The 20,461-nt window shown below is 46.3% G+C and overlaps 2 protein-coding genes across 2 annotated transcripts in view; one reads left to right on the top strand and one right to left on the bottom strand.

The window, feature by feature from the left end:
• The window catches only part of TMEM117 (transmembrane protein 117), a 339,089-nt gene that overhangs the window by 26,014 nt on the left and 292,614 nt on the right, over positions 1 to 20,461 (top strand).
• LOC122456189 (P2Y purinoceptor 1-like) lies at positions 19,398 to 20,398 on the bottom strand. The gene is made up of 2 exons (XM_043494416.1): positions 20,350 to 20,398; positions 19,398 to 20,173 (listed from the first exon to the last, which is right to left on the bottom strand). The coding sequence occupies exons 1-2, from the start codon at positions 20,396 to 20,398 to the stop codon at positions 19,398 to 19,400; spliced, it is 825 nt and encodes a 274-aa protein (XP_043350351.1).

The raw sequence follows: 20,461 nt of genomic DNA, 5'->3' as shown, positions 1-20,461 counted from the left end.
CACAGTTCGTACGGCTGGAGTGGCAACCCTGTTCTCCCCCGACCTACGGCCCGAGGTGCTGGGGGTCGCTGAGGCTGTACCGGGCCTCCTGTTGCACCTCCAGGTCTGCATGGAGGGGCTCATAGTCAACCTCGTTAACATCTATGCCCTGGCAGCGAGACCGGAGCAGCTGCAATTCTATCAGCAGGCGTCCGCCTTCTTCGGCACCTTGGATCCTGATGAATACCTGGTCCTGGGAGGGGACTTTAACATCATCCTTGAGGAGCGGGACCGCTCGGGCGCCGAGTAGAGCCCGGCTGCTGCCTCTGTCCTCCAGGAGATAGTCGAACACCACTTCCTGGTGGACGTCTGGCGCAACCACCACCCGAATGACACTTCCACGTTCACCTTTGTCCGGGTGGAGGCCCATTGGTCGCGCCACTCCCGTTTGGACTGCCTTTATTTATCACGCTTTCATCTTTCATGAGCCCACTCCTCCAGCATCCGGCCGGCCCCTCTTTCTGACCATCATTTAGCCACTGTGACAGCCTCCCTCTGCGTGGAGAGGCCGGGGCTGGCCTATTGGCATTTTAACAACAGCTTACTGGAGGATGCGGGCTTCGTGGCGTCCTTCCGGGAGTTCTGGCTGGCCTGGCGAGGGCAGCGTCATGCTTTTCCCTCGGTGCAGCGCTGGTGGGACCTAGGGAAGGTGCTCGCCCGGCTCTTCTGCCGTGACTACACCCGGGGCGCCAGCCGACGGAGGGATGCGGCAATAGAGCAGTTGGAACGGGAGGTCTTAGAGCTGGAGAGGCGTCTAGCCGCCAGCCCCGAGGATCCGCCCCTCTGCGGAGCGTGCCGGGAGAAGCGGGAGGAGCTCTGGACCCTCGAGGACCATCGGGCCGGGGGTGTCTTTGTTTGATCCCGCATCTGTCTCCTTCAGGAGATGGATCGCGGCTCCTGCTTCTTCTACGCCCTGGAGAAAAAGAGGGGGGCTAAGAAACATGTCATCTGCCTTCTGGCAGAGGATGGCACCCCCCTCACGGATCCGGTGGAGATGTGCAGGAGAGCGAGAGCCTTCTACACAAGCTTTTCTCCCCGGATCCGACCGATCCTAACGCTTGCAGAGTGCTCTGGGAGGAGCTCCCTATGGTCAGCACGGGTGACCGAGACCGGCTAGAGCTGCCTCTCACTCTGGCCGAGTTCTCGGAAGCCCTCCGTCGCATGCCCACCAATAAATCTCCGGGCATGGACGGGCTGACCGTGGAGTTCTACCGCGTGTTCTGGGACGTCCTTGGCCCAGACTTAGTCACCGTCTGGGCCAAGTCTTTGCAGAACGGGGTCCTCCCTCTTTCGTGCAGGCGAGCCGCGCTCGCTTTATTGCCGAAGAAGGGGGACCTCCGCGATTTACGAAATTGGTGTCCCGTCTCGCTCATGAGCACGGACTACAAAGTCGTGGCAAAAGCCATCTCGCTGCGGCTAGGGTCCGTGCTGGCGGATGTGATCCACCCAGACCAGACCTACACCGTCCCGGGCTGCAGCATCTTCGACAAACTATATCTGGTCCGGGACCTTTTGGAACTCGGGTGTAGGGATGGTCTGTCGTTTGCCCTCCTGTCCTTAGATCAGGAGAAAGCGTTCAACAGGGTGGATCACGGGTATCTTCTGAGCACTCTGCAAGTGTTTGCCTTCGGACCCCAGTTTGTGGGTTTTTTCCGGGCGCTGTACGCCTCCGCAGAGTGTCTGGTCAGGCTCAACTGGACCCTGACCGAACCGGTCAGCTTCGGGCAAGGAGTACGGCGGGGTGCCCCCTCTCGGGCCAGCTGTATGCTCTGGCGATCGAGCCCTTCCTCTGTCTCCTCCGAAGGAGGTTGACAGGGTTGGTGCTGCAGGAGCCGGAGCTGCGGCTGGTCCTGTCAGCATACGCTGATGACGTGCTCCTCCTGGTCCAGGACCCGGGCGACTTGGCAGGTGGAGGCTTGCCAGGCCATCTATTCGGCAGCCTCCTCCGCATGGGTCAACTGGGACAAGAGCTCTGGCTTATTGGTAGGGGACTGGCAGCAGGCGAGCTCCCGCCCACCCGCGCTTCAGGCAATCCGATGCAGCACGGGTCCGCTGCTCTATCTCGGCGTTTACCTTTCTTCCGCGCATCCCTCTCCACCAGAGAACTGTCAGAATTTAGAGGGCGGGGTGATAGAGTGGCTCCAGAAATGGACAGGACTACTCCGGTGCCTCTCCCTTCGAGGGAGAGTGCTGGTGCTTAATCAACTAGTCCTGTCCATGCTCTGGTACCGGCTCAACACCCTGGTCCCGGCCCCGGGTTTCCTGGCCAACCTCCGGACATCGATTCTGGAGTTCTTTTGGTCAGGACTGCACTGGGCCCCTACAGGGGTTCTCCATCTACCTCTGGAGGAGGGAGGGCAGGGCAGGGCCTGAAATGTCTGCTTACTCAGGTCCATGTCTTCCGCTTCCAGGCCCTGCAGAGGCTCCTTTATGGTGCAGGTAGTCCGGCGTGGAGCATACTGGCGCACGCCTTCCTGCGCCGCTTCCGAGGGCTCCGATACGACCGGCAGCTCCTTTATCTCCATCTGAGAGGTCTTCCGCGAGACCTCTCCGGGCTGCCGGTCTTCTACCAGGAACACCTCCGAACCTGGAATCTCTTTTCAACGACCAGGTCCATGGCGGCCACCGAGGGGGCAGATCTCCTCGCGGAGCCCCTGCTACACAACCCCCAGCTTCATGTGCGGGTGGCGGAGTCCCGCTCGGTGCGCCAGAGGTTGGTCCTGGCCGAGGTCACAAGAGTCGGAGATCTCCTGGACTATGACCGGGGAGACTGGCTGGATCCCCTGACGCTCATTCAGCGCATGGGGCTCTCCAGACCTTGTACTCCCGGGCGCATACTTCAGGAGGTGAAGGCCATTTTGCCGCCCGCTGCTCTGGTTTATCTTGACCGGGTCCTACACAAGGGCACGCCCCGCCCACCCCCTACCCCAGGCCCGCCGGACCTTTGAATTGGACCCCTGCCCCGTGGACCCAACCGACCCCCTCACCCCTTCACTGTAAGCCAGCTGCACGAGATGCAGCCGGTCTGCTTTCAAACCGTGCCAAGAAAACATCTTTACACGCTCGTGCTCCACACCCTTCACCCGTCACGCTCGTGTCCCGCCCTGCTACAAAATGGCGGGACCTCCTGCCACCTTTGGAGGTTGAGGAGCCCTGGTGGGCCAGCCTATATTCCATTTTAGTCCCAAGGCCCGCTGGGGATGTCAGTTGGCAGCTCCTTCATGGAGCCGTGAGCACGGGTGTGTACTTGGCGTGGTTCTCCTCAATCCCAGACTCCTGCCCCCTTTGCGGTGTGAGGGAAACCCTGGCATATATATACCTGGAGTGTGCCAGGCTGCAGCCCCTATTCCAGCTCCTCACCAACATTTTATTACGCTTTTGGTTGCACTTTTCCCCTCACCTTCTTATTTATGCACTCCCTATCCGTGGCCCCACAAAGTCGCGGGATCTCCTGGTCAACCTCCTCCTGGCCCTAGCTAAAATGGCCATCTATAAAACCAGAGCGAGGAGGTTGTCCGATGGAGTCTCCTGTGACTGTGGGGCCTATTTCCGATCCTCGGTCCGTTCACGTATCCGGGCAGAATTCCTCTGGGTGGCGTTCTCGGACTCCCTTGACGCCTTTGAGGAGTAGTGGGTGCTGTCCGGGGTTCTCTGTTCGGTGTCCCCATCCGGTTTCCTTCATTTGACCCTTTGACTACACTCCTGTCCCTGTTGTTTCATTAGTTGTCCCCCGGAATTTTTTGGGTATCTAGGTCCTGTGGATTCCCCTTTTAGGCTGGGGGGGATCCTTTAGCGGTGGACGGGCTTCGCCCGCCCACTTTCCGGATCCCAATAAGACTACTTTTCTATAGCCATTTGGCCTTGCCCCGTCACAGGATGATAAAAGCCTATGACTATGTGAGATGTAGGGGAAAGTTAGACAAAAGATGAGGGATCACTTGGCTCCTAACTAGTGTCAGACTATGACAAAATGTAGATTGAACTCATCAGATTGGACCTCAATGATCTGGAACCTGTAAATGACAGAGCTGAGGAAGATAGAAATAAAAAAACCATGCATCTTTCTTTTTTAAAGCATAATCTTCGACTGGGTCATTATCAGTCTGGCTATATGCTCAATTCATTCACTACTAATCCATCACTATGAACAAACTCATATAAATGGACCAGATTTTCAACTACAGGAGCATATGTTGCAATCACAGAACCTCACAAATACAAATGTGAGTCTTATAGATATGCATGTTTGATAAGTTACAAGAGATGAGAGGTTCATATTCTTTTATTAGGATCAATGAACATAGAGTAGAGAACATACCCTAAAGAAGGATTCCTTGGAATCCTGTGTTCCTTGGGACACAATCAGAAAGAAGAGGGTTACTGGGAGCAGGAGGGGGGAAAGTAGAGCCGCTATGTTGTAATCTCAGAATAGTAATCTGTAAAACTCCTGGGAATACTGTGTGTGATAACTACAGGCGATAATGAGGACAACAATGCAGCATGTCTTTCCAATTGCTTTTTAAGATTTCCTCACTGTTTACTGTTGGTGCACTAGTATTAATCTCTAGAGAGTGAGACTTGAGTGAACTAGGGGCAGGGCTTTCATGATAGGAGGCCCTGGCATCCAGAATTTTGCTACCACCAGAAATTAATCTGAAGCAAAGACTAATAATCTACAAAAGCATATAAAAGGCAATTTTTTTTAGTGGATTTGTAAGTGCTGGCTGCATTTTCCCTACCTTTAAGTTTGCTGCCAAGATCTTTCTGATCTTTGTTCTTTTAAATTGTAATGTAAAGGAGGTTAAAGATTTCTCTATTTATGTTGGTCCACTAAGGTTCCCCAAGGCATTGTATGAAAGCTGAGAACTGACAGAGCACAGCTGCATTGCAGCCCCTTTCTGTCCCTGAAAACCTATCCCCCATCTCTGACATGCCCTTTATTGCAGGTTGAGGGAGGAACATTTGGCATAGGAACTCGGTACCCTGGCTCTATGCCAGCTGAGAACTCCCCTTTCTGGGATAATTCTGTCCATACTCCACTTCTCTGCACTGTCCAACCAGTGTAAAGAAGCCAGTTCAGGTGAAGAGAATCTGGCCAAATACATTTTCTGTAAACGTTGTGAATGATTTGGAAAAACCCATAGACTCAAATACATTTTTAAAAACTATTTTGTCAAAGAGTTATAAATAACACATTCATAAATCCAAAAGAAGTACTTGTGGCACCTTAGAGACTAACAAATTTATTTGAGCATAAGCTTTCATGAGCTACAGCTCATTTCAGTTTGTGAGCAACTAGCAGAATGACCCTATTCAATGAATAAATGGTTTGTAACATTTAGTTTGATAACCTCTATTTCATGGTAACATTAATTTAGTATTGAGTATTAGTATAGAGACAAAGAAATCACAGCACTGCCCACCATAGGTTAATGTTGGTATTACCTTGGATATATACTATACTGGAGCTAGAGACATAAGGAAGGTGGATGAGGTAATATTTTTTATTGGGCCAGCTTCTGTTGGTGAGAGTGACAGGCTTTCGAGGTTACACAGAGCATATCAGATATTACCTTACCCACCCACCTTGTCTGTCTAATATCTGTGACCATCATGGACATCAACACACTGAATACTATACTGGAGCTATTTTTTTCGAGGCAGAAATGTCACCAGTGAAGAATCTGGATTCCAGTTAAATTCTTTTTCTGTGGAGTACTGGAAAAATCCTCACTTACTAATTACTGCCTTGGATGGAGTTCTGAAACAATTTATGAGAAGTAGAATGAAGAAGAATCTTGCATTAGTTTGGGAGTACAGAAGGCCATAGGAGAATTTTAAATATGTTGTAGTTCCAACATACGTAGTTTTTGAAATTTTGAAATTTTTCAAAAAGGGAAGACAATAAAAGCATATCACCACACATTCCCTAGGTGCCTTCTAACTAAGATATTTTCTCTATATTAAAGTTATCTAGAGAGAGGAGAAATTTATTCACCAAAGTAACTTTCATTGAACATTTTATAATCTGGAATGTAATCACATCTGCTGAGCTCAACAATCTGCACTTCAGCAAGAAACACATTTGCTTTTTCATCTGCTAAAGCAGATTTTTCATCTATTTATTTACTCACTGAAAATTGTTCTAAAGCATTACAAGAAATCAAGGTCTATTTTCACTGTTTTCTTTTGAAATGATTTAGCACAGTTGTGTCAGCCTGATGTAATACTAACAGCAGTAAATACAAAACTTATATTTAAAAGGACATTACAAGTCTATCTTAAATTGACCAAAGCAAAGAAATTCAGAGTTAAACTTGTCTCCTCACCATAACTCTGGTGATGGCATTAAGGGCTCATCTAGATGATGAGATAGTACATGGCAATCAGTCTTTTGAATCTACAGCACACTAGCTTGCCAGACTAACTCATTAAGTGGACGCTGCTACTATGTACCGGGGGGTACATCTACACAGTGGATGTGGCTGGCTTGGGTCAGTTGACTTGGGCTTAGGCTGTGGGGATGAAAAATTGCTGGGTAGACATTTAGGCTCGGTCTGGCACCTTGGACTGGAGCCTGCACCAGAATGTCTATAAAGCAATTTTTAGCTCCAGAGCCCGAGCCCCATGAATGGGAGTGAGCTGACGTGGGCCAGCCATGGCTGTGCCATGGGTCTTTTATCCCTGTGTAGATGTATTCTAGAAGTTCAGTAGAGCACTTTGACATGCTCCCAAAGTGTACTATGGAACTTTCAGTGTCCTGTAGCTGAGTCACCCGACAGTTGATGCACTATTATATCTCTGAGCCTGCCTAATCCTGATTTAACTTTGAGCCCTAGCCTCCTTAAGCCTGATGAACCATCTTTGATCCAGAGTCTGATGAGTCATCAGAGGCAAGTACCAGCAGGTCTTGTGATAGGTCCTGTGCCGTTCAGCCAATTCACAGGCGAGGACACATCTGGGTGATCCCAAAGCTGGTATATAGGTTCTTAAGAGAAGCAGTCCCTCCAGTCTGCTCAGCACCACTGCCTGTGATCCATCTGGAAGCATTCCCATTTCCAGTAGTTTCAGCAGTCTGCTCTCACTCCAGCTTCTGCTCCAGCCAGCCCTTACTCCTGCTCCTGCTGCAATCTGCTGCTGCTCTAGCCTGTTCCTGGGTCCATGCTAGCCAGCATCTGATCCTGCCTTAGCCAGCCCACCTGGCGACTCTGACAGCTGTCGATTCACACCCAGACTTGCTGCGCACTAACTTGCTGTGTAGACGAGGCCTCTGCCTTCCCACAGTGCCTAGATATTGCAGTTTCAGTAATGGTATGTCTAGGTATAATGGCATTTATGTTAGAGTAGGATAAACTGAAAGCAGAGTCAGATTTTACACTTATAGCCTTTCAGCCTTCTTGAGTTCAATCCTAAAATGCTCTCAGCTCACACTTAACACAATGGGCGAAGGGTGTCTAATTTCCTTTATTAGCAGATCATTTTTTAATTGGCCAATCTAAGGTTACTTGTACCTTCGTACTGGCCATGGTCAGGATATACTGGGGTAGAGGAACCATTGATCTGATCAAAAATGACAATTCCCATGTTCCTTTATGAAGTACTTACCTTTGAAGAAAATAAAACTTCTTGCTCTGATGCTTGCCCTGCAGAGTTGAGGATACATGTTAACATTTTCTATGCTTTCTATTTATTTCTTTTAAAATATAGTAACTGTTTGTTAAAGATTCAAGAGACTTTGAGATGCCCTCAGCACAGCTGAACATACCACCTCAGCACAGCTGAACATACCACCTATTCTCTCCGGTCACTCAATTACAGACCTGAGAGTGGCTATCCTTCAACAAAAAAAACTTCAAAAACAGACTCCAGTGAGAGACTGCTGAATTGGAATTAATTTGCAAACTGGATACAATTAACTTAGGCTTGATAGAGACTGGGAGTGGATGAGTCATTACACAAAGTAAAACTATTTCCCCATGTTAGTTCTCCCCCCCCACCATACCCCCCACTGTTCCTCAGACGTTCTTGTTAACTGCTCGAAATGGCCTACCTTGCTTGTCACCATGAAAGGTTTTCCTCCTTCCCCCCGTCCTGCTGCTGGTGATGGCTCATCTTAAGTGATCACTCTCCTTACAGTGTGTATGATAAAACCCATTGTTTCATGTTCTCAGTGTGTGTATATAAATCTCCCCAGTGTATTTTCCACCGAATGCATCCGATTAAGTGAGCTGTAGCTCACGAAAGCTTATGCTCTAATAAATTTGTTAGTCTCTAAGGTGCCACAAGTACTCCTTTTCTTTTTGCGAATACAGACTAACACGGCTGCTACTCTGAAACCTGTCATTATGCAAGGCACTGAATTTAGCCGTATAGAGTAGAAATCTATCAACTTCTTAAAAAAACTCGTACAGATACAGACAGACATCATCTTCCTCTCCAAATGCAAACAGATGGACATCATACCAAAAGGACTGAAGGTAAAAAATCCATTACAATCTACAAACCACACAGACTATGCTGACAGCTTGTGCCACACACTCTCAAAGAAACTGCGGAACCACCTGATCAACATCCTCTACAGCAAACAGGGAAAGATTAAGAATGAGCTCTCAAAACTGGATACTCTCATAAAGAACCTTCCACATAAACTTCCTCGTGGCTGGACTTTACAAAAACTAGACAAGCCATTTACAACACACATTTTGCTTCTCTACAAAAGAAAAAAGACACTAAACTACTACATGCCACAAGGGGCCACAACAGTGGTTCCCGTAACCCACCCAGCAATATTGTTAATCTATCCAACTATACTCTTAAGCCAGTAGAAGAATCTGTCCTATCTTGGGGCCTCTCCTTTTGCCCCTCCACCCCCACGAACATGATATAGTTCTGTGGTGACCTAGAATCCTATTTTCGACGTCTCTGACTCAAGGAATATTTCCAACACACCTCTGACCAACATATTAACCCACAGAGACCTTCCTACCAACACTACAAAAAGAAGGATTCTGGGTGGACTCCTCTTGAAGGTCGAAACAGCAGACTGGACTTCTACATAGTGTGCTTCCGCCGACGTGCACAGGCTGAAATTGTGGAAAAGCAGCATCACTTGCCCCATATCCTCAGCCGTGCAGAACACAATGCCATCCACAGCCTCAGAAACAACTCTGACATCGTAATCAAAAAGGCTTACAGAGGAGGTGCTGTTGTCATCATGAATAGGTCGGAATATGAACAAGAGGCTACTAGGCAGCTCTCCAACACCACTTTCTACAAGCCATTACCCTCTGATCCCACTGAGGGTTACCAAAAGAAACTACAGTATTTGCTCAAGAAACTCCCTGAAAAAGCACAAGAACAAATCCGCACAGACGCACCCCTGGAACCCCGACCTGGGATATTCTATCTGCTACCCAAGATCCATAAACCTGGAAATCCTGGACGCTCCATCATCTCAGGCATTGGCACCCTGACCGCAGGATTGTCTGGCTATGTAGACTCCCTCCTCAGGCCCTATGTTACCAGCACTCCCAGCTATCTTCGAGACACCACTGACTTCCTGAGGAAACTACAGTCCATCGGTGATCTTCCTAAAAACACCATCCCTGCCTCTATGGATGCAGAAGCCCTCTACACCAACATTCCACACAAAGATGGACTACAAGCCATCAGGAATAGTATCCCCGATAATGTCATGGCTACCTGGTGGCTGAACTTTGTGACTTTGTCCTCACCCATAACTATTTCACATTTGGGGACAATGTATACCTTCAAATCAGCGGCCCTGCCATGGGTACCCACATGGCCCCACAGTATGCCAACATTTTTATGGCTGACTTAGAACAACGCTTCCTCAGCTCTCGTCCCTTAATGCCCCTACTCTACTTGCGCTACATTGATGACATCTTCATCATCTGGACCCATGGAAAAGAAGCCCTTGAGGAATTCCACCATGATTTCAACAATTTCCATCCCACCATCAACCTCAGCCTGGACCAGTCCACACAAGAGATCCACTTCCTGGACACTACGGTGCTAATAAGCGATGGTCACATAAACACCACCCTATATCGGAAACCTACTGACCGCTATTCCTACCTCCATGCCTCTAGCTTTCATCCAGATCACACCACACAATCCCTTGTCTACAGCCAAGCTCTACGATATAACCGCATTTGCTCCAACCCCTCAGACAGAGACAAACACCTACAAGATCTCTATCATGCATTCTTACAACTACAATACCCACGTGCTGAAGTGAAGAAACAGATTGAAAGAGCCAGAAGAGTACCCAGAAGTCACCTACTACAGGACAGGCCCAACAAAGAAAATAACAGAACGCCACTAGCCATCACCTCCAGCCCCCAACTAAAACCTCTCCAACGCATCATCAAGGATCTACAACCTATCCTGAAGGACGACCCATCACTCTCACAGATCTTGGCAGACAGGCCAGTCCTTGCTTACAGACAGCCCCCCAACCTGAAGCAAATACTCACCAGCAACTACACACCACACAACAGAACCACTAACCCAGGAACCTATCCTTGCAACAAAGCCCATTGCCAACTCTGTCCACATATCTATTCAGGGGATACCATCATAGGGCCTAATCACATCAGCCACACTATCAGAGGCTGGTTCACCTGTGCATCTACCAATGTGATATATGCCATCATGTGCCAGCAATGCCCCTCTGCCATGTACATTGGTCAAATTGGACAGTCTCTACGTAAAAGAATAAATGGACACAAATCAGACGTCAAGAATTATAACATTCAAAAACCAGTCGGAGAACACTTCAGTCTCTCCGGTCACTCGATTACAGACCTGAGAGTGGCTATCCTTCAACAAAAAAACTTCAGAAACAGACTCCAGCGAGAGACTGCTGAATTGGAATTAATTTGCAAACTGGATACAATTAATTTAGGCTTGAGACTGGGAATGGATGAGTCATTACACAAAGTAAAACTATTTCCCCATGTTATTTCTCCCCCCCACCCCACCCCCCACTGTTCCTCAGATATTCTTGTTAACTGCTGGAAATGGCCCACCTTCCTTGTCACCAAGAAAGGTTTCCTCCCTCCCCCCCCCCCCCCCCCCCGCTGCTGGTGATGGCTCATCTTAAGTGATCACTCTCCTTACAGTGTGTATGATAAAACCCATTGTTTCATGTTCTCTGTGTGTGTATATAAATCTCCCCAGTGTATTTTCCACCGAATGCATCCAATGTAGCTCAGAAAGCTTATGCTCAAATAAATTTGTTAGTCTCTAAAGTGCCACAAGTACTCCTTTTCTTTTCACCATAATCTGTGGGTATTTAAGAATGAAAGTGAGTTTACGAGCCCTAAAGCTATGGGATTTTCCCCCCTCCATATTGTACTAATATGTTTTTCATGTAAGGATACTCTTTGTCCCCTAATGTAAAGATTTTCATGTCAGTTAGGGATATTTTCATTCAAAACTACATTTTATTTTGTTCCCTACCAGAAATATGAATTACGGTATTATCATAACATATTGGAGTTCTATTATTTTATGCACAATTTAAGAATTTACTATTTTCTCTTCCCCCCTGCCTTTTACATTCCAGTAGGTATCTGATATGTCCTAAAAATAGCTCTGCTGAGTAAGTTTCAGCCTTAAGTTAGAGGTGGACTTACTGATATGTCTGCATGGTTTGTCCCACAGCTTTTTGTTACTACAGTTTGTATCTTTACTATACCAGTTCTTGAATTTTATTCTTGGATATATAATTGGCTTAAACAGAAAGTTATAGGATGAATTTTCCCCATGGTACTAGTCAGCACTAGGCCTTCCACGCCACTAAACCCTACTTATAGGCTGCACAGGACACCCAGTGGTGGAGCAGCCACAGAGGAATGTCTGTTCACCCCTACCCCAGTTGCAGAAAGTGTCTCTGTGACTGCCTTGCATAGGCTGGGCTGGTGCATGGCCATGCTGGAGAGGCCACAGATCTACATTTATGAGGATCCTGTGGCCCCCAAAACAGTGTGCAACTGGTGTGGTTGGGTTGTAATTGTTATCCCTGTTGATAGGAGAAGGGACTCATGGTGATGCCACACCCTCGCCCAGGGCTGGGGACAGATATTTCCTCTCCATTAGAACACTTCCTGTCAAGGTTCCTTCCCCACTCTGAACTCTAGGGTACAGATGTGGGGACCTGCATGAAAGACCCCCTAAGCTTATTCTTACCAGCTTAGGTTAAAAGCTGCCACCACCAAAGTGTTACACAAAGAATAGGGAAAGAGCCCACTTTGAAACCTCTTTTCCCCCCAAAATTCCCCCAAACCCTACACCCCCTTTCCTGGGGAAGGCTTGATAAAAATCCTCACCAATTTGTTTTGTGGGCTAATGAATTATTACAGTGTTTAACTAACTTATTAAGACCATCTGGGCATTTTATTAGGCACCATATCCTCAGAATTAATGCAAACAGTGACCTAGGAGAACACAGTATTGCAACATATATTGTAATCAGTGAAAATGTTGACTTTGCCTCTTAATTATTCAGTTTATTGTTCTCTTATTGCAGCAAAATGGAATATTTTATTTTACTGTATTTGTATTTGTCAAACTGAAATGAGGAATATTATAATAAACCATTTTAGGACCATGTGTTTCCAAATGAAAATATGACTAGATAAATATAAGCAGATGTCTCAGTGCCTTTTAACTTTTGTTTTGCAGGGAAACATTAATTTTAATCAGGACAACATTAGCATCAGCTCTGCATGGTTGAGTAAATACGTTTTTAAAAAAGTGCTATCAACTGATTATAACCTCATTTATCAAGAGGAGAGAGAACTTATAGAAATGTTGTCAGCCATAGAAGACTGTTGAATAATACAGAGATGGAGCATGGCTAGGTGGTGATAGTAGAAGAGGGAAGGAAATTTCATAGTAATTATCAAAAACAACGCGGAGTCCTTGTGGCACCTTAGAGACAGACTGATCAAGTAGGCCGGGGTGCATTCGTTACCCTATGGGAGGGTGGCAAGCCTGGGGTCTGCCCTGTTCGGGCATTGAGGGCCTACATGGCAATACAGTGGAAGGGAGAAGGCCCCCTTTTTGTACACAGAGACAGGAGTCCCCTCATGGCATATCAATTGATTACCATATTGAGATGGGGGATAACAAGGTTGGGGCTGCCAGCCCATGAATTTGGTCCCCACTCATTCAGAATAGGGACGGCTATGGCAGCAGTGCAGATAGGTATGGAAACAGAGGCTATTCTGGTAATTGGGTGCTGGCAGTCGACTGCATACTGAATGAAAGACTGCAGGTGGGAAATCAACATTAATTGGTTGTGTTCTCATTTCAGATACAGGACAACTGGCTATACACACGAGGGTGTGGATCTGTGGGCACAGTGTTTTGGGTGTATAGGCATGCATCCATGTTGCCCGCGGACTCCCAGCTGGGATTTGGTGGCGAAGCATTACTCAGTTGGTATGCACAGAGGGGCATGTTATGGGATCAACTGATACCACTGTTGTATGCTGTGTGGGCGCGTCAGTGGCCACCGGATATTTTGGTGATATACCTAGGAGAAAATGATCTAGGAACACTTAAAGGGATGGAGTTAATGCTTCAAATTAGGAGAAACCTGAAGCAGATCCTGGCAATTTTTCCGGGCGTTAACATTTTCTGGATATGCTTCAGTGCAGGTCAGGTGGGGAGCCATGAACCCCGCCGGGGTGGACAAAACCAGGAAGTATGTGAACAGGGAAGTGGCCAAATTCTTGTTGCCCTTTTGGGGGACAGTAATTTCACATCCTGGCATATTCTATGGGGCACTGGAGTTATTTCGGGAGAATGAGGTGCACCTGTTAAACTCGGGTGCTGCCATATTTTTGGCTGATATGAAAAAAAGCCTTGGAAGATGTCTGGGAACCCGGCGGGGTGTGGGGAGGAGGCAGCCAAGCTAATGGCTGGTGCCTCCTTGTGGTGGATGTTCAGCACAGGTACTCCATAAATGAAGGCACAAAGAATGGATAAATGGCTTGAAAAAGGAATTAAGGAGCGGTACTTGGTAATTGAGGAAGCTGGGGGCAGCTGGGGACTCCTATGATTGGTACAGCAGGGAGCCTACCCCGCATCATTATAGTCCACCTTAACCCCTCCTACAAGTGGAGGTGGTCGATAAGGTCCCAGCAAGGGAATTACTGGAGGGACCTGGATGAAAAAGGGGGGGAGGGAGAGCTGGTGGAGGCTCCCCCTTTGCTCCCCCCCTGGAATGGCTGGAATTGGAGGTTCCCGGCAGTGGATCTGCTGGAGGGACATGAATGGAAAGGGTGGGGGAGGGGGAGCTGAAAAAAGCACTCTTCCCCTCCCCCCCAGTGAATTGTGTGGGTTTCACTTACACTGCACATTTTATCTGCTGGATTAGTCCCAAACATCTAACAATAGAGTTGCAGCCTGATTAAACCCATATCTAATGTCTCCTGTCATTCTTTCAGCATAGCCAGACAATCACTGCCCTGCATATTAAGTGGGTGAGGGGTGGGGCAGGAGGGTTTGTCTGGCTGTCTGGGAGAAGAGGGCAATGCTTTCTGGCTTGGAGGAAGAGGGGAGACATAAAACCGGTGGAAAAGCAGTCAGGTGGTGGATAACTCACCACCTAGGAATGGGGGTGTTTAAAAAGGTCAGCCTGGGCCTATTAGTCTCTAAAGTGCCACAAGGACTCCTCCTTGCTTTTGCTGATACAGACTAACAGGGCTTTCACTCTGAATCATAGTAATTATGTAACCTAAAATTAACCTCTAAGGGTACATCTACACAGCAGCTGCGATGTGTGATTCCCAGCTCTGTACGCACACTAGTTGTGCTCCAGCTTGTGCCTCAAACTAGCAGTGTGGCTGTGGTGGCATGGGTGGCAGCCCAGGCTTGCCACCAGAGAAAGTACCCAGGGGATCAGGTAGGATTGTACTCATGGGGCTAGCCTCAGCCTCTGCCTCTGCCATTGCAGCTACTCTGTTATTTTTAGGTGCTAGAATGAGCAGAGCTATGTACATCTACCTGAGCTGGGAATCACACCTCCCAGTGAATGTGTAGACATACTCTAAGGACTAGATGTTTGCCTTTGGACTCAGCCCTTAGCAAGGTGTGGAGTGTAAGATGTACCACCCCAGGAGCAGCTGCGGGAGGCATTGTATCTTGGACACACTCCTGACTCACGGTCTCTTTCCTGCTTGCTTGGAGGTTGAGGGCAGTCATTTGCTCCTGGCCTATACCAACAACAAACTACAACAGCTCCCATGCTTCCTCAGCTGTATTGGCCAGTGAGTAGAGGGGATTAAGCCCACTCCTGGTCCTTCTTGGGAGAGAGTAAATGAGTGAGCAATACCTGCTAACTTCTCTGTACAAGTTCTGGTTAGCCCTACAACAGTGTGTAAGGGGGTGGTTCTTACTCCTTCTTACTCTTACCCTTTCTCTCCTCTGTGGGCTTGTAGTCCAAGTCACAATCCAGCCCTGTAGTCTTTAGACTTCTATTATTGTTGCTTTTGCTGATATGAAGAGCCTCTGTGTGTTTTTCTAGCAACCTCATTTGGCCAAGGCCAACCTCATTTTGGCCAAGCCAAGATGGAAACAGACACATAGACCAGGTCATACTTTCTCACTGCTTTTCATAGAGCAATCCACATGCTCCCTTCCTTTGCACACATGTATGGAGGGGAACAAATTAATACAGAAACTGTGTGGCTTCACTAAAGCTGCAGAGGCCAAATAGTGGGTGTGCAGGACCACCGCAAATGTAGAATAGATGGAGAGCTGGGTCTGAATAGGTAGCAGTGAACTGAGGATCTGGATCACCAACCCTGTGGGTCCTGCCTAACTAAACCAAGGGGCTCATCCTTTGTGCATCTCACCAATCTGTTCTCCCTGACCTCCCAGCGAGGAGCGTGCTGCAGGACTTGGAGCCTTGCTGCTTGGGCTGCTGGTCATGGCCTGCATTCTGGCTCTCTGGAGGAGTTACTGAGGGAGCAGTGGGAATTGCTACTGTCTTATTTTTATCAAATTAATTGGTTGCACTGTGAGTTCTCTGCAGAGCAGGGCTATTCACTCTCTCCTTGCTTCGTCCCATTGGCCATGCAGCTGTTTATGGAGGGAGGGGAAGGCCATCCTGTTTTGCCACCTTTACTCTTTGCATGGCCTCACTGCACAGGGGCCTGCCCTATATAATGTAGCACACAAACAGCATTGTGATCAATTACATGTGTGTACCTTCTGATCACTGGATACCAATGTGGTAGTGGCAATCATTGCTCTTCGCTAGCTGATATAAAGAGTTTGTAAAGCCATACTGGGTGCTGTCTAAACCATTTCCTCACTGTTGTCCTTGAAAAATTGTTATTCCTTTTCTTACTGTGGAACCCAAGCATCCAAGCATGGATTGTGCTAAAGAATCTCTGAAATCCACTTTAGCAATGCTTAGAAAAAGCATTGCATACCAGTTGCTGTTGGGCTATCTACAAAACTGTATAAAGCTTGCTAAGCATATTCAATCCAACCTCACTTGGAACTTCTAATAATATAATTTTTCAACTACTGGTTCCCTTGTGACCAGAGACTGAATTCTCAGGTCTTGTAAAGATTGGGATTGTACGAGGAAACCATTTTAATCTTGTTTCTAAATCCAAAAAGTGCCTTCAAGTTCAGTTCACATGATTCCTTTTTTGAGGGGGGTGCTTCTTTCATAACCAAAAAAAAAAAAAGAGCTTCTACATAATGTGCAATACTACTAACACCCCAAGCATCTAATTCAGGGGTGGCCAACTTGTGGCCACATGCCCTGCAGGGTCAGAACATATTGGACTTTATGCCTAGGAAAGTTGTTGCTGGTCCCATATGAATCTTGCCCATCCAGTGTTCACTGAGGTTAACTTTTTTGAGTGCAGTATTACATTGGGGAGTGGAGATGTGCCTGTGGCAGGTCAATTTAAAAAAAAATATGGCAGCTGTTTGAAGCTGTTCGGTGGGGTATTGCTGGGGGAGATGGCCAGTTTGCCAAGGGCAGGGAAAACAATCAAAGGTACACATATTCATTCACCCCGTGGCTGTGTAGTTCTTCACATGGGATCAGATTCTTGTCCGTTCTCATGATGAGATGCACGTTACTCCATAATGGTGTCGGAATCTGGCCCATGAATATTATTTCACATGTTTCCGGGATGTATGTGGTCTATATTTAATATTCTCAGGATCTGTCCAGTGATTCATGAGTGAGGCTTATATTATGGAATACAGTGCATTGTTCAACAAACTTGTCCAGTTTGTAGTGGACAATCAATGGATAAACAAACTCCAATATAGTTTTATTTTTCCTTAAAACAAAAAGCACATTTAGGATTAAGAAGCATCTGAGGAAAAGGAGGGTGTGTCTCCCCAGTTGGGTATATAACTCCTTAGGAAAGAATAGATCCAAAGATGCACCATTTTCATGTGAAAGTCTGGTATTTCAGTTTGAATCAACAAGTACTTTAGATGCTTATGCCATGTCCTTTATTTCGCTGTCTAAATAGCTAGTGGACAACATAAAAAATCCATTGGACTACACAAAGACAAGTATTTGTTTTTGCTTGACCAGAGTTGAAAACCGTATGGTAAGTGAATTGGTCCGATAGAACACAGAATTAATTTTATATCAAGTCATTTTCAAACTATGGAATGAAAACAATGACTGAACTGTACAAATACAAGAATAGGTTATCCAAGGCCCTTGGAAAATAATTTAATATTCTTACTGACACAGCTGCTTTAATAATTAAATTGTGTAAGTGCTGTCAAAACACCTTCTCACTAGGTAGATGAATCAAAAACATGAATGGATTTTACTAGTGTAAGGTGTTCAAAAACATGTTGGAGAACAATTGAAGTTAGTTGCTCAGTGATTGATTACGTTTCCCTGTTATAACTGTGATGGTTCATGTGTATTTTTAGTTTGGAGATTGAGTTTTGAACTTGCTTTTTTGAGCCCCTGTTGCATTAGATCTGGGATTTTCAAAGAGCCACTAGGCTTCTTTGAAAATCTAATTCTAAAGCCCTAGTTTAGCAACAATTCATACTCTAATGCTTTGCTATATAGGGATGGACTTAAGCACACGTACTTAAGTACCTTGCTCATTTGGGGCCCAGCAGCACGTGCTCTCTTTGCAGGTAGATTTACTTGCCACTAGCAGTGTCTGTGGAACTCTAGTGCAGATAAGGCATGAGTGTTTGTATCATTGCAGGATTCAGTCCTTGAAGGACATCGCCTTTCTGCTGGGTGTCTGTGCAGGAGTGAATTTAACCCACAATGAATAAACTGCTGTTTAGAACCCTTTTTGGTTTGTTTGTGTTGCACAGAATGTTATGCATTCCTGAGAGAGAGAGTGTTTGTGTGTGTACGTGTACATGTAACCCACACACCTCTTGGCGTGGTGTTCTGTCTCATCTAGTGGCACCGAGGCCACTTAGAGAGCAGTTAATAAGTCTGCTCTACAGCCTTAGTTAACAGCCAGTTGGCTTTTAGTTCATGCTGTTAAGGCTTATGCACTAAGCTCCAGGGTCCCCGGTTTGATCCTGCCCATTGACGACCGGGGTCTCTCGTCCGGGTTTTTAACTGGGACGACTCTGAAGCTCGGGATATGCTTCCTCAGCTAGGGGAAGTATGTAACCCACACACCTTCTGGGTGGTGTTCTGTCCCCTCTAGTGGCACTGAGGCCACTTAGAGAGAGAGTTAAATGAGTCTGCTCTACAGCCTTAGTTAACAGTTGGCTTTTAGCTCATGCTGTAGAGGCTCATCCATTAAGCTCCAGCCGCCCCAGGTTCGATCCTGCCCACTGCTGACCAGGGATTTCAACTGGGAAGTCTCTGAAGCTCAGGAAGTTCTTCCTTAGCTAGGGGAAGTATGTAACCCACACATCTTCTCGGTGTGGTGTTCTGTCCCATCTGGTGGCCCTGAGACCATTTAGAAAGAGAGATAAAATGAGTTTGCTCTACAGCCTTAGCTAACAGCCAGTTGGCTTTTAGCTCATGCTGTAGAGGCTCATGCACTAAGCTCCAGAGGGCCCCGGTTTGATCCCACCTGCTGATTACCGGGGTCTGTTGGTGTTACATATTCACATGGATAATAATATTTAAACTGTCAATGGTATGGCGAAACCCCCCCAAAAGCCTGTTCTTCTTTTTCAGGGGATCCATCTGGCAATTCTCATTTCCCAGATGTCTTCTCAATATTTTTGCTTTCCCAAGAGATTGTAGTAACCATGCTGAAAAAAAGAAATTAAAAAGTGCATGACCCTGAAACTAACTGGCTCATGAGAGACACGTGGGATATTTTGTGGATTGCAGTTTAATTCCGCATTCTCTGCTGGGCCACAGTGATATCCCTGACCTTCCGTGAATAGCAGCAGTGACACCCAGAATTAGCAGGACATTTTATCATTTGAAATCTTTGATGGAAATTCTTACTTACCAGTATAAAAATAATTGGGTCTAAGCAACTGCTAATACTGCAGATGATTTCAGTGAGTTCATAAATGGTAAATATCATGCTTATATTGTCAGAGTTTAGTTGGTAACTCAATCTGTAAATTAATACTGTTATGATCATGACATGATAGGGAATGAATGCAATAGCAAAAACAATCATTGCCACAAAAATCAACATCAGAGGTTTAGCAATTCTATTTCTTCTCTGTTGACGCTTCTTCAGTTGTCTTAATGCCTTAAGAGTCAACATATAGCAGGTAAATATGACTGTGGCTGGAATTAGGAATCCAAATACAACTCTGGAGATTGTGAATGGCACTATGAAGTGTAAAGGTTCTCCCATGTATTCCAGGCAAGCTACAGTGTCATTTAGACTTCCAACTGCAAACGTATAGTAAAAATCAGGAATTGATTCAATGAAAATGAAGATCCATATTGCAATGGTACAAAATGTAGCCTTGTTTTTGTCCCACCACTTTAATGAACTGATAGGATGGACAGCACCTACATACCGGTCAAAGCTGATGAGTGTCAGAAAATAGATACTTCCGTAGATATTAATATTGAAGAATATTCTTTTAAATTGGCAAAATATCTGACTGGAGTATATGGCTAACTTCTGTAGATTATAGTAAACTGAAAAAGGAACCATGAGAATCCAAGTAAAGTCACACAGTGCCAGATTGAACAGAAATATAGTGCTACTAGTCCATGACTTTATGCTGTATGCATAATATAGTATTGCAAAGATATTTCCCAGAAATCCCAGTAATAAAGCAAAAAAGCAAACCATAATCAGAAAATAACAGTACCACTCCAGTTTACTATAGGTGTTGCAGAAGAAAGTAATGCATGTAGCATTCAGCATCTTTCCATGATCTCTGCCTATAGGGGAAAGTGAGACCAAAAGCTTTTGAAATAAAA

Source organism: Dermochelys coriacea, chromosome 1 (genome assembly GCF_009764565.3).
Source record: "Dermochelys coriacea isolate rDerCor1 chromosome 1, rDerCor1.pri.v4, whole genome shotgun sequence".
NCBI classification, from domain to species: Eukaryota; Metazoa; Chordata; order Testudines; family Dermochelyidae; genus Dermochelys; species Dermochelys coriacea.
The sequence above is the reverse complement of the archived record's forward strand: the minus strand, read 5'-3'. Positions and strand labels throughout refer to the sequence as shown.